Source organism: Oncorhynchus tshawytscha, linkage group LG32 (genome assembly GCF_018296145.1).
Source record: "Oncorhynchus tshawytscha isolate Ot180627B linkage group LG32, Otsh_v2.0, whole genome shotgun sequence".
Classification (NCBI taxonomy): domain Eukaryota; kingdom Metazoa; phylum Chordata; class Actinopteri; order Salmoniformes; family Salmonidae; genus Oncorhynchus; species Oncorhynchus tshawytscha.
In genome coordinates, this window is record NC_056460.1 from 15,944,873 (window position 1) to 15,960,067 (window position 15,195).

The 15,195-nt window shown below is 42.9% G+C and overlaps 2 protein-coding genes across 2 annotated transcripts; both read right to left on the minus strand.

Annotated features, from left to right (window-relative positions):
• Positions 1-342: 342 nt before the first annotated feature.
• Positions 343-5,567, minus strand: LOC112230239 (40S ribosomal protein S15a). Its single transcript, XM_024396456.1, has 5 exons — positions 5,482-5,567; positions 4,354-4,491; positions 4,048-4,127; positions 3,721-3,806; positions 343-476 (listed from the first exon to the last, which is right to left on the minus strand). The coding sequence occupies exons 2-5, from the start codon at positions 4,484-4,486 to the stop codon at positions 383-385; spliced, it is 393 nt and encodes a 130-aa protein (XP_024252224.1). The 5' UTR covers positions 4,487-4,491; positions 5,482-5,567; the 3' UTR covers positions 343-382.
• Positions 5,568-6,238: 671 nt separating this feature from the next.
• Positions 6,239-14,251, minus strand: LOC112230135 (carboxylesterase notum2). The gene is made up of 12 exons (XM_042310603.1): positions 13,940-14,251; positions 13,352-13,677; positions 12,778-12,830; positions 11,856-11,951; positions 11,591-11,651; positions 11,044-11,141; positions 10,836-10,938; positions 10,201-10,389; positions 9,888-9,988; positions 9,420-9,567; positions 8,690-8,737; positions 6,239-7,744 (listed from the first exon to the last, which is right to left on the minus strand). The coding sequence occupies exons 2-12, from the start codon at positions 13,663-13,665 to the stop codon at positions 7,438-7,440; spliced, it is 1,518 nt and encodes a 505-aa protein (XP_042166537.1). The 5' UTR covers positions 13,666-13,677; positions 13,940-14,251; the 3' UTR covers positions 6,239-7,437.
• Positions 14,252-15,195: the final 944 nt, after the last annotated feature.

Sequence of the window (15,195 nt, forward strand, 5' to 3'; positions counted from 1 at the left end):
GACACCATTCCACAATCAACAGCCTGATCAACTCTAGGCGAAGGAGCTGTGTCACGCTCCATGCGGCAAATGGTAGTCACACAAGATACTGACTGGTTCTGAACCACGCCCCTACTTTGTTTTTTAAAAAGGTATTTGACCAACAGATCCATCTTTGTGAAATCCAGATTAGGGCCTAATGAATTCATTTAAATTCACTGATTTTCTTATACGAACTCAGTAAAACCTTTGAAATAGTCATTTATGTTCAGTATAAATGACTCATTTGTCATTCTCATTGTAAAAATACATAAAAAGAGCTTTTGACTGTAGCAATCTAATAAGACAAAATACAAAGTCCAGTCCACTGGATTTGGTGTTTTATTTTGCAGTTCTTTACATTTTAGAAAAAGAATCCAAGAATTTTCCCTCCTGTGTGTTTTCGTCTGGCTTCTTCGTGGTCCATGATGCCAGCTGAGGTGGTCAGCACAATGTATCTGAAGAAACAGACAAGGTGTGTAAGACATGAGTTTATAAAAACACTCACAACAGGCAGACTTTTATGGCAAGCAGTAGGGAAATTCTAGAACAAAAGTACATTTAACAGTAATAGACTAAGACCATGAAACTCCAGGAACAGCTGAGACAAATCCAGTTGAACCCCTTCTAAAGCAACATCAGTTGCTTCCATTGATGCCATACAACACTTAAACAAGTATTTCCCAACCTCGTCCTTCAAAAACCTGCTATAAACCAATTGCAGACCATCATTACCGTATCAAGACAACTTAAGGTACTGTTTTGCTCTCCACTCCTGAGCCACTTTTCCGCAGTAATTACGTGGCCTCCATTTATATTGTATGGAGGCCATTATGATCCTAAACATTCAATGCTTTTCCAATCAAGCAATGTTAGCAATGCATGTGGCTGCACAGATTGAAGTCTATCATAACAAGAAATGCATCGCGGCGGTAAAACTATTCCTGATAGTGACTATCCAAATCACATTCAATCTTCACTTTAAGAGTCATTCTCTTAGAAAAAGCTAGATGCAACAAATGTTATGAAGTCATACAGGGGGACTGGAATAAAAGCCTGCACACCCATTAGCTCTCCCGGAGGATGGTTGACCACCCTTTATGAAAAACATTGCATGTCTTGCCTTTTGAAATAATTTGCTCATTCAATATATCAAATGGCTATGTAGGCTACTAATCGTTTTATTAATCTGAATCAATCCCCCCCAAAGTTTCTTCAGCAAATGTAGCTTTTCGAGTTGTCATATTTATCTAAGAAGTGTTTACTTTGCAGGCTGTCTAGCATCTATTGAGTTTCAATGCCCCATATATTGGATGCCCAAATCAACTGCAAGTATATAGAAAACAAGTTCCTGAAAATAATGTTACGGGTTCACAAATAATCTTGATTCGAATCCCAACTAATGCAATGGCAAAGTGAATCATTTGTTTCTGCAAAAATAATTTAAATTAAACAAATAGTTAAGTGAATCAACTTTGCATGGCCTTATTCGCAAGTGTCAGAGGAAAGTTTTTTTGAACATGATAAAAACATGAATACACGCTATCCTTTGCTAAACCGTTAAGAGGGTACAAGATGTTTGGAGTTGGCTACCTAGTCTGTCCTCGATCATATTTTATAGACTAGGCCTACCTGCTGCTGCAACAGCCCACACTTCTCGCATATGCTGGCGATGCTCGCAAACACGCAAGTGTAATTCTGATCCTGTCTGATGTAGATTGTTTGTGAATTGATCAAATATTTACACCCTTCTAAACAAATGACATTATCAGAAATAAAAATCAAACTTGCCCTAAACTTTTGGGATCCTGGAAAACACCATTTTAAAATTCCATGACCTTACCAGGATTTTCATGACTATACAAACCCTGATCATGTGGCCACAATTCAGTCCATCTTCAATAGTGCAAACCATATAAGTGCGCTAAGTCACATCAAATAAGCACCAACCAGGTCCAACAAACCCCCCCCCTCACTGGCCTGGATATGGGGTAGTTTATAAATGCATTAGACTCATGCAGGACCTAGGTTGACATGCGTTGGCTCTATTTAGCTAGTAATAGAGTCCATTTGGTTATGATGGCATATAATAAAAAGCTGTGCAATATAATGTAGCAATGCAAGACATTCTATTCTTTAAAATTGTATTAATTATATAAAATGTTGTTTCTAAAGTACATCAATTTAAGGAATAGGACGTTGCCCCTTTAAGAGGAGGGCTTTCATAAGAGATATTGACATGGCCACAGTAGGCCAGCCAAGACGAATGCTAGGTGTCTTTTTGTAGCTTTCTTTTTGCAGACCATCAATTGGTCGCCATTAGCTAACCTATTGCAATTTTTGCAGTATTGAAGGTTTACTTTAGTATATCACTTCTCCTAAAACAAATAAGCGCAGCGAGTGGCTTGATAAATGCTTATTTTTACTCTTGACAGTTTGTGTGCCATGTGAACGCCTCAAGTACGGTGGAGTTCAAGAAGTTGCGAGTTGAATTTGAATGAACTGCCAATTATATTGCTCAAATACAAATAGCATGACTTTTCCGCCTGTAGCCTCCAAAGGTTTTCTATGGCAGACTGACACGGGTAAACGCCACAGATGGAATGCCAAAATGCACCAACTATAGATGGGTTAGCTGACAACAGCAAGAGAACAATGCACATGCTTTAAACGGGGCAGAAGTCCAAGCGCTGTTGTGAATGGCCAGATAGCTAGCAAGAATGACAAGAAACTGCCCTGTGGGGAATCGTGACGTTTCAGCTAGTTCATCTCGTTCTTGACGCCATGTCTTGTTTTGACTGATTTCACCTCATTGCTAATGGCTAAAGTTCGCTAGCTAGCCAACCACTGTAACAATGTATTTGAGAGACAAGTGCTTATTGTGCAAATTTAGGTTTTCAAGAAACAAAGGAGACGAAATACAGTCCATATGTCAACAACCTAAGCCAGCCCCGTCGGTTTTTCCCCATAGTTGCCGACGAGTCATTGTGACACACCCATTAGATTTTATCAGTCCACACATATCAATAAATCTGTGACCGTGCCCTCACCACATCCACCACTGGACTTAAGTAAAGCTGAGAGCAATTTCATGCGCATAGTGATATTGTCAGTACATACTCAATCAACCATATTCACCCCCTTTCCTACATGCAGGTCAAATCCTGTTCAAGAGGCTGCAGCAATCATATTCCCATGGATGCATTCAATAGAAAGTGGGAGCACACAGAGTACACTCAGTCCCAGGGACCCAAGTTGCCCATCCCCGACTTATGATACAAGTTTTAGTTCCCGTTGCCTAGGCTGCCCTCATCTTTTCAAAGAAAGTGCATTTCAAGGACTGTTCCAATCTCCAACCCAGCCAGCATCTATAAATACTAGACTAATGCTGCATTTGCTTGCTCTTAATGTTATCGGAAGCTGAACATTCAGGCACGGAAATAAAAGGCGATTAGTTTACTTGCTTTGACATCCAAATAAAAGTTCAGAGATTTAAAGTCTGTGAAACCCGGGGCACAATTTTATACACCCCAAAGGTGCACATTAACACGACATCAAGAGATGCATTCATACGTGAAACACCGTAGCAAACAAAGTCGTCACTGATGAATACCTCCCTGTTCACAAAGTCCCACTGCACAACCGTGATACGGCCACTCCAACATTCATGCCACCATTAGGGTGCTGCTGACTGATTCTCACCCGAACTGTCTTGAGGGCAGGAGGTTGTTCTGCCATTTCTCCAGATCCTTCAACTGGAGGTCAAAACGAGGGCTGATCACACCACACTGAAATTAGCAAAAGAAAGATTAGAAGTGCCAGGTGCAAATATACAATTACGTAGGTAGGCTGATAATGCCACAATGCAGAATATGACCAAGAAAAAAACATGTCAGAGAAGATGAGCAAAACAGAGGGGTCAGATAGTCTATCAATCTACCCCAATACAAAAGAGTGAAAATGAAGTAGAATCGAACTCAAAAGGTCTGATGGTAGTCCTTGTGATGCAGTATATTGAACGTTTTTTACCTTGTTCAGCCTGCCAGTGAGATTGACGACAATTTTCCCAGCTCTGTGGTCGTCGATGATCTCAAACTCACCAATGTAACCTAGGGAAACAAGGGAGGCAGGGAATCAAAACCAAGTACAGACACACAACATTGTCGATAGGATGTTACAGGGCTTGAACTCAGATCCCTCAACCGGAGGTAAGCAATTCCCCTCCTGGAGGGAAGTGGGTTATGCATGCTCATGGTCCTACCTGTAACTGACACCTGCACATCTTGACTGGACCCATACCACTTACAAATCAAATGATACATTTCAGTAACTCACCGTGCTTCATCATGACGGTCAGGAAACGTACAATGACCTTCGAACACGGCCGGATCAGAACCTGGCGTTTCCCACGTTTCTCAGCATTGTTGATGCTTTTGAGCGCATCCGCAAGAACGTTCATGCGCACCATGATGCCTGTCGATCAGAGATACATAAAAAGTTAAATTAGTTTAGGAGTTGAAAGGCAGCCAACTACTGCTCAGCTAACTAGTTAATAGTAAACAGTCTAATAGTGGTTAGTTCTCCTAATAACATGCTGTGAAACTGGCAAGCTAACGTTAGCTGTCTAGCTAGCTATTGACTTGACAAATAAGTCAGCCAACAAACTGACTGTAAACTGGCTCAAATGTAGGTAGATGGACATCATTGAGTATGCAATGACAATTTGAGTATAGGCTTAAAATTAACGTTAGCTTAGATATTGCATAACAAAGTATTGTCCAACTAGCTGGTTAGCTAACGTTACGTGGTTACTTTGGTGAAGATAATAGAAGGCTACATACTAAGGTAGCAACCTCGATAGTGTGAGGTTAAAAATACATTACGCTAGCTATCCAAATTACCTGGTTAGAGCGAACCGTCTACATTTCTCTGGCCAAGACATAACATTCGAATGTCTAGCGCCAACACCAACAATTTCAAACCTGGGACAAGCGTTAGGTCCTTAGATAAGAAATTAGAAGAGGTTTGCACGGCCATGCAGACACGTTTAACCACCACCATCGTGACTGTCTACCACGCATGGAAGGACTACATGTACGGGCCAAGCTAGCTAGAAGAGTTGGTTGGCAAACCAAACTGTACTGCTCAACATTTATACCATATCTTGACAATATAGAAAATGTTTCGACTACTTAAGAACAAAACGTAATTAGCCTAACAGTATTGTCGGGTTTTATTCATGTTCTAGCTACCAATACAACACACCAGTAAAACGGACAGTGATGGGGACTTTACGAATCACAAGACAAAACACCAACATCTCACAACATATCGACACAATAACCATTTCATGACATTAGTACATTATTAAACGTGTATATAATTTCATAAATTGTGTTTTAGACGGCTGGATGGGTTAGATTTGGGAAAGATTGACAATGAGATTTTAGAGGGGGCCCTTACCGGTTCTGCAATATGGCGGAAAGAGGAAGTAGGAAGACCTAGCGATGCATTATGGGAAAAACTAAGGTTTTTTACGACTAGTTAATGCGATCACCAGCTGAAAACCACTGGGTTTATGAAAACTTGATTCAAATTAAGATTAATAATTAAATATATATATTATATTTATACAGACAGTGATTTAGATGCAAATGCATCCTTATTTTACAGTCTCATTACTTTATTTACCCTTTAGTCTAATGCAAACTAACTTCCATGTTGATAAAACAGAAGCATTCAATTCATATTGCTGATTATATTTGTGCAAGAAATAGAGATTTCTAAATTAAAGTAAAATCTACCAAGATATTTTAAATGTGTCTGTAAGCAAATGTAAACGTCCAAAACATATTACAGTCTTTCTGAAACATCTCTGGTGTCTCTCTTTTCATATTTACAGTAGTAGTTGGGGAGTCTGTAATCCCTTTTCAAACTATAGTATCTTATGTGGGGTTTTGGTTTAAATCTAAAGATCGCCAACTAGTGGTTGGAGTGTGGGAAATAAATACAGTATGATGTTTTACCAGTAGGTTTACCGAGTAGATTATGCTTTATTGAAACCTGATGGAGTTTTTTCTTTAAATCTCAGAGCTTTAGAATTTGAGGACGAATTTAAAATAATGATTTAATGACAGGAGGATCAATCAAAGAAAAAGTAACAAAGCTCACTCTGAACAGGTTTTCAAGGATAATCCAACCTTATATTTATTGTTCTGTATTCAATTCAACATACATCCACTATATAATGCCTGTCAAGTTATAGTTCTGTTTACAAGGTAAATATTTCAAGCAAAATAGGGTTCATTACATACAATTTAAAACAGTAGCAAATCAAACAATTCTGATTATAATTACCATACAATAGATTAGATATAATCACATGAAATGATTCTTTAAGGATGTAAATTATGTAGATATTACAGTACATGACACACTAGCTGAGTAGTATTGACTACAGTGTTTTTGAAGAGGAAACATCAGTTAAAAGGGTCCATGGGAAGATACATTAGGTTCAAACACACTTCATGGTAAAGTCAAAGAAAGAAGAGATGGTCACAACCTTCTCTTGATAATATACAATATTAGAAGGTATGACAATTACTCTTCATTTGGGCCACTTTTGCAAGATCAAACATCCCTTACTCCACATGCATATCAAATATATCTATCTATATATATATATATAAAGTCAATGTTGTAATTGCAGCAGCAGTAGAAATGTGGGCAATATAAACTGTAGGATGTGTGTGTGTGTGTGTGTGTAGAACACATTCAATAAAAGTTAGAGAATGGTCTGGGCACTGCAAGTGTCCTTGCAAGTGTCCTTCATTCTCGGGCAGTGTTTGAGCTTGGACATGGATCTAAAACAGCAGACTCATATAATATATCCTTCCAGTCAACCATCTACATTAAAATGTACATTTCCTCTGAATACTGTACCAGTACTATGTTGGCAAGATGATAAAATGTGCCAATAGCTTATTCAAAAATCCTCAAAAGCAGTACGTTTCAATTCACAAAATGTTGTTGAAGTTTTGTATAGTACATGTAGTTGGGTGAAAGTGTGTTGCAGGTTTGGTGTCTGACTGGTTAGCTACAGGTACCTGGCACTCCTCGTTCTCCCTTGAATCAAATCAAATGTGAGACACAACCCAGGGGTAAACTGGAATCACTCCCCTCCCTCTTTAAACTGTCCAGGAGAGTGATCCTGGAGGCAAACTGTAACGTTACAGACAGACATAGTGTAAGCCCAGTGACATACCCACCGGTCAAGACGGCATGGTAACAGTGGAGCACAACGGAATGGCTGAGCGGCACAAGAGAAGTAACCAGATTCTGTAACTTTCATGGTTACGTCATAACTCATAAAAAATGTCCCTTTACTAAGCCAGAGAGTGGGCTTCTATACTCCTTGTCTTAGCCACCGTTACTGACCATGCTAGTTACAGAGCTACTGTCCCTCCTGAGGTCCAGGCCTAGTTTCTGGAGGTCCAGGCCCATGCCCACTAACATCTGGAGCAGGGTGAGCTCCTGCTGGGTGGCCTGGTCCACCAAGGCTGGGCAGGTGGGGTTGCACTGGGGCCAGTGGCAGGTGTCGATCAGGTGGAAGGGACAGCCCTTCAGGGGGGTCTTGCTGTTACGGTTGGCTTCTTGGAAACTCTTATCCCAGCACTGCAGAGCCCGGGGCAGGGAGGTGCCTTTGACTTGAAACGTCATCCAGTTACTAATGTAAAGAATGAGGGAGAGAAGGAGAGGGGGAGAGAGAGAGAGAGAGAGAGAGAGAGGGAGGGAGAGAGAGAGAGCGAGAGAATGGGAGGGAGATAACAAGAGGGCAGGAGAGAGAGCGAGAGAGAGAGAAAGAGAGAGAGAGAGAGGGAGTGAATGGGTGCCAGAGAAAGGGGAAATGAGATTGAAGTAGGTAACTGTGAGAAGAGAGAGAGCGTGTTGGGCCACTTGAGCCCTGTATCTTCTCACAAGCAGTTTGCCTTGGCAGGCTGCGTCTCAATTAGTTCCCCAGCTGTGCCCTCCTTGTGTCCAGCCTCCAACACCACCACCATAACTACCATCAACATAGCCCTGCATTAGATTACAAAACTGTGAAAATATGATCCACCTACCTCACACTAGTATGATTAGGCAACCAGCTCCTCCCCTACAACCCTGAGCCAATCACTCCTCCCATCTCCAACCCTGCCCTTTACCGTAACATAGGCCCCACCTTCTGCCCTGTCACTGACCCTATGTCCAGCTGGAGAGGCAGGTGTTTTAAGTGTGCGTGATTTTATGAGTGTGTGTGTGCGTTCCCTTTTAAGTGTGTATGTGTTTGCTTGCTTAAAGGACTGAGTTTGTTTGTGCACGTTTGTGTGTATGTAGATGGGTGGGTGGGTGCGTGCGTGTGTGTGGGTGTGGGTGTGTGTGTCCGTGCGGGTGTGGGTGCATGTGTGTGTGTGGGTTTGTGCGTGCGGCTGTGTGTGTGTGTAAAGCGTGCTGCGGGGTTAGTAAAAGTGTGAAATGTCATTCAGTGACACGCAGAATGTGGTTTGATGAACGAGCTACACAAAAAGAGTAGCATGAGCTCACTGGGTAGAGATGGGTCAGGGTAGGGGGGAGGGGTAGAGGGGACAGTGGATGTGTTTTTTCAGGGCCCCCAGGGAGTCAGATGTCCTACCTTTTAGTGATCAATGTGTGGGACAGGCAGGAGGGTGCGAACACAGCCCTGCAACACACACCACAGCATAACGTCAGCACTGAGCAGCGTGACATATTTGATAGTGTTGGGAACATGTGGAGAATATTGCTGTTGATTCATTTTTGCTAATTTTCCATTTCAGCTGATCAATAGTATACACTGACAGGAGAAAACATTAAGAACACCTGCTCTTTCCATGATAGACTGACCAGGTGAATCCAGGTGAAAGCTATGATCCCTTATGGAGGTCACTTGTTAAATCCACTTCAATCAGTGTAGATGAATGGGAGGAGACAGGTTAATTACTTGAAGCCTTGAGAAAATGTAAACATGGTTTGAGTAAGTGTGCCATTGAGGGTGAATGGACAAGACAAAACATTTAAGTGCCTTTGAACAGGGTCTGGTAGTAGGTGCCAAAAAAACACACCGGTTTGAGTGTGTCAAGAACTGCAACACTGCTGGGTTTGCGTGTATCAAGAATGGTCCACCACCTAATGGACATCCAGCCAGCTAGACAGAACTGTGGAACGCTTTCGACACCTTGTGGAGTTCATGCCCTGACGAATTGAGGCTGTTCTGAGGGAAAAAGGTGCTCTTACTTGTTTTGATCACGAAACGTAGGTTTTGTGAATTCTTGGCCTATATGTCATGGATCAATCCCAAGCTCAGCTGTCTACGGTCACGTCCGTCGCTGCAGCTGCACACTTACGTGACATCTTTGAGTGAGTTCTTGATATCCTTTCCCAGGTTCTGCATGTAGGTCCACTGCTGTTCTGACAGGGTCTGACCCCCCAGGTAGATATTCTCCACTCGCAACTGCTCCTCATCAAACAGCCACTGCACCACAAACAGAGGGGCTATGACACACACACACACACACACACACACACACACACACACACACACACACACACACACACACACACACACACACACACACACACACACACACACACACACACACACACACACACACACACTATGAGAACAGAGTTGGGGTGTTGCTTGTACCTATAAGTGTTTTATTGAGTAACATGAGGGACGTAACATTTATTGGTATCTTGATGGGTAACACGATGGACATAAAGTTTACTAGCATTCTGATTCATGACCCTTCAGCTTTGATAGATGAAAGACACATTCTTACAAGATGATGGTAGGTAGTAAAGACACTCACAGGTCAGGGAGGAGTAGAGTTTGTGGCTGAAGAAGCACTGCCACTCCTCTCCTTTCTTGTACTGCTGCCGACACTTGTCTGGGACCACCCCGTTCCACAACCTAAGAAAACAGCCATTGGAGAAAAATGGCTTCCAGTGCGCATTGAAAATAGACAGGGCAACTGTTATTATGCTAAAAGTATTGGTGAACTTCAAGCCAATGGAAATAAAGCTACACGTGTGATGAGATGCAATGCTTTGTTCAGGGCATCTGTCATTATATGGTCATAGAGACATGGATAAGCTGAAGGCAGAGAGACAGATGTGTTTTACTTGAGTCCTCTCTTGATGGCGTCTACAGGTGAGCAGGAGACACTGTCTGGGCAGTCAGGAACCCTCTGCTGTTTACTCTCCAGAAACCAGCCCGAATCCACCAGGCCTCGAACCTGGGCCTCTGCCCCCAGCTGCTCCAGCTGACTGGACACTCTCTCAATGTTCAGTAGCACTCCCGTCCCTCCAGCACTGCAGGGGAGCAAAGACACTGGGTAAAAAGTCTGTATCTGTGACCGTTTCCCCGCATTGGCACACTGCCAATTGGAGCCAAAATGGCCGACAGCTAGCCACAATAATGCTATGCTGTCACAGTCAGACTTAACTGTGTGCTCTTGTTTTAGTCCTCAGGGTGTCTCACCAAACATGTTGCTAACCTGGGAAGAATCTCCAGAACTGTGTCCTCCTTTATGGAAGAGGCCCCTAATAGACATGATGTCATTGTCCCACACTCTACGGCCAATACAGGACAGCAGGGCTCGTAAACATCTTTATGGTAGACAACAGTAACAGGACGTCCTAAAATAGACTCACTCTGTCAATGTGTGTGAGTGTGTGGAGATGGGTAGCGGAGACAGATGGTGCCAGACAACGGGGCAAGATTGGGAACAGACCCAAAGCAGAGGAGAGGAACTCACCTTGTGCCAGCCAGCATGACAACCTTGGCCTGTTTGATGCCTTTAGGGACTAGGTCTTTGATGACCTCACGGATGATCAGGGAACCCATGAAGGTATACTCAACTGTAGGGAAACATAGATATGCAATCAATAGAACAAACCACCGTATTGAAATGGCTTTGGTATTGAGGAAAATAATGAGGATCTGCTGGTGGTGAGAGGACCTACTGGCATCTTTCTCCTTCTCTTTTCCCGGGCCTCTCTTCTCCTTGGTGGCTGTGGGCCCTGTTCCACTCCACACGTCGCTGGAGCAGTACGGGATGAATCTGCAGAAGAGGAGATGCACAGCTGGGTCAGAGCCACACACACACTCACACACACTCTCTCTCACTCACACACACACACACACACACGCACGCATGCACACACACATGCACGCACGCACGCACACACACACACCCACACACACACGCACGCACGCACGCGCACGCACACACACACCCACACACACACGCACGCACACACACAAACACGCACGCACGCACGCACACTCTCACACGTACTCATGTACATATGTAATAGTATTAATGGGACTCCATCCCTCATTGTAAAGCAACCTGTCATGTTTGATAGTCATCATCTCAGCCTGCAGTTGGCTTCTTCAATCACACAGATCCTGAGAACTTTAGTTAGCAGTACAGTATGAGCAGTACAGTATGTAGGACAACATGTACCAGTAACATACAACAATCAGCGTGTTAACAAGCATACTTACACAATATTAGTGTTATACCAATGAGGATTTTCTTCCGCCTGGGCTGACAATATTCCACTTCCTGTAAAGCAACCAATAGAAAGTCAAGCAGAGACAGTGGTGACCTCTCATTGGATATACAGTAGGACATAACACTGATGTCATATGACAATCAACAACCCATGACACAATGTATATTGGGAATGGGACCAAACATGGACGCCCATGTAAAACATGTATGATGAACGACGAGGACACATTCTAAAACAGAAGGACCCCTACCTACCTTTGCGCGTTTGGGGCCAGTCGGATGAGGTCATGAGTCGTGGGATATTTTTATATCTGGTATCGCAGGAGTCTTTGTTGTAGCAGCACCAACCGCCTAAAAATAAGACACTAATATTAGCTTCTCACATCCGGTTTCAGAAGCTCAGAAAGGGAGACCCCCTTGTTAGCCCATTTCAGAGGCCTGAGAGGAATGGGGGTTGGGAGGAATGGGAGAGGGAGGGTAACTGAGGCATCCACCTGCAGCTCCATCTGCTAGCCTCTGGCCAGGCTCCCGAACTGAGGGAGTGTCTGTGGGGTCTGATGCACATGTATGGCAATGGACTGTTGAATAGAAACGGCAGGGATATAAATTGGTGGCTATTATGTGACTGCTTCCTAAAATCCCACCTGGGGTCCATTAATGGTTGAGTTATAATCTTAACCATACCTATGCTTATATGCATATTTAACATGTAAATCAAATGTAAGTCAAGTCTTTTGGAGCCGTACCACCTGCTGAGAAAATAAACAAATGAACAAACTGTGGCATTTGTGACCTAATCAGATACTTTCCGTATAAAAGAGTGGATATCTTGGTACTTGTTTACCTGTACCCAACAGTAAAGTACCTCTGATGTAGGATATGTACATTGTGACATTTCAACCTGCTGAAATGTTTGTTCTTCGAGGATGTGACACATCCGGTTCTAGGTCTCAGAATACACGTGTGATGTCACAACGCAATCCACATAAATATCCCATAGCGACGGAGGGGCGAATGCCAGAGGAGGCGTCCAATCAGAGTGACAGACAGCCGCCGAAAAAGACGAAAAAGGGAAAGGAGATTACCACCGGTCCAGATGCCGATGAGGGCGTCGCGCAAACATGCCATGCGCTGACCTCTCAAGATCAAATTAACCAGATGAGTTTAAAATACACACCTTCCAGAAATATCAGCCATCTCTTACTCCCTTTGAACTCCTTTAGGTAAAACCTGTGGACCACAAATAAACATGGATGAAGGGCTGTGAATGGTGAAACCTAGAGAACACTGCTGTATAGTGTCATGTGTTGGCCGATCTTCCAACCATAATCACTCATCATTGTAACTCCTTATCAACACAATGATGCAAAGTACCATAAAGTACATGACAATTCCTGAATTCTTTAATTCCTTCAAAGTTCAACCACAAATTCTAATTCAAAGTCCTTTGATAGTAATTAAAACCATCTACCCCTTGCCGTCACCAACTTAGATAGCTGAGGACTAGATTACTACTTTATCTAATATCAAAACACATTACAGTGTAATTACAGCTGACAAATGACAAATACAAAAACATGAAAAATTGATTAGTTATTTCAATGTTTTCACGGTACTATATGATTCCTTATCACATCCATTTTTGCTGAAATTGATAGATTGTACTCAGGACATAAGACAATCTCTAGAGCTTTTTTATTATCTAAACAGCCATCATTTGCCTCCATAAATAGTTTTCCAGAGCATCTTACCCTGCCGCTGTTCCATCGTTGCATGTGACCTGAGTATTCTTGAGGACATGCAGCTTCATATCATCTGAAGCCTTGTTGTTCTGTGAAGCTGACTGCTGGGCTGCCGCCCGACCTCCAGAGTTACCCTCCCTGCCTGACTCCACTGGCCCAGAATGGGGCTCATCTTCTGGGGCCGACTGGGCTGCCTCGGACCCCTGGTTCTGGTTCCCCTGGTTCTTCTTAGATGACTTGCCACTAGGTTTGGCATTGCGGTTGTTCTGGCAACAAATCCCTCCTATCAGCAGCAGGAAAACCACATGGCCCAGGATCTTCATAGTCAATCCAGCCTAAGAGTTTAGCACAAAACATGCTACATGAAACACTCAACTCATAGACACTGAAACACACCATCCTTACTCAATGGTATAGGCGAGAGACGCAGTTAGGTTTAGAGTAATTGGGCACCAGCATTGCAAAACGAATGAAGGTTAATGATATGTTAGGCAAATTGACTTAACATACCAAACATCCTTCTCAAAAGTTAAAAGAGATTAAAGAAATGATCAATAACAATCAGGATCCATTAAATGCCACAGAAAATCAACATACCCCTTTCAGTATCCAGTCCTGAAGAAGGTCACGTGTGAGGAAGGATCTTGGGGTAAAACAGAGCAGCGATGCTACTGAGGAGACAGGTGAGGAGAGACTGTAGGTGAATGGATGCTGGCGTTGAGGACGGCTTGGCCAGTTTTTTGGTGAAGGCTCGGGGTTGGCGGTGCACTTTATAGTGCCACCATATGGATCCTATTTCCCAGCATTCCCTTTGAGCTGCCGCCAGGTTCTGACTGTGCGATGTGACGACACGCTAAGGGTGTTGGATGGTTAGTGGCGAGGAGAAAAGATAACACACGCTCTGCTGAACATATTTCAAGCGCCCCCACCCTCTCCCGACTCACACCCACACATCCACCCACCTGACCCAGTCCCACAACAAGAAAAAACTATACCTCCCTCATCCCCTCCTCTCATCCACCCCTCTCCCCTCTGTTCGCCTGTGCTTTGATTTAAACACCTACATGGCTGGCATATCTGCAGCATAATCCTTCCGTGTGCCGTGTACCCCGGAGGTCAGTGGAGCACAAAGCTCAGACACACTCCATAAGACCGCCCCTGTATGTTGACCTCACGTTGAAAGATCCAGAGGACACACACAAAGGTACAGAGTGGTTGATACATTGGGTGGAAAACGCACGTGGTGGCTGTCTTGTTGAGCGATGGGTTTCCAGCTTAATAATATCAGATGGAAGCTCTAAATGAATGTTTATCAAGCTGCACTTTACCCCCTGTGCCGCAAATGTTCAATTTGCCAACTGAAGGAAATGTGTTGGTAAACAAATGACCTCAATAACAGTTATGTGAAGTGGACTGTCGCTACATATATGTGTTTAAAATGGCAAAATCAATGCACTACAGTAAAACGTTTAAACATAACAATAAGAAAGTGTGTTGAAGGAAGGCTATTAATGTTAATATATAAAGTTATTATAAATATATTGATTAAAAGTTTACAATATGTGCAATTGAATTTGCTATGTATGTATTTTACTTTTAGTCAAATTCATCGTCATTTTATGACAGAAGTCAAATGCAAAGCCTCGAGCTAAAGCCCTCCAAAAAGCATTGCGTGCAAAACACTGCCATCAAAACCTTTTCTAATCGTGAAGGGTTGTTCATCTTAAAACATTGTCTGGCTTGAAACACTCTAAATGCTTGAAATATAACTGTCTAGAGTATAAATCATTGTTGCTGTTATTACTGCACCTGCTGGGGTAGCCTATATTGTGTGAGACTTGAATAGGACAAGT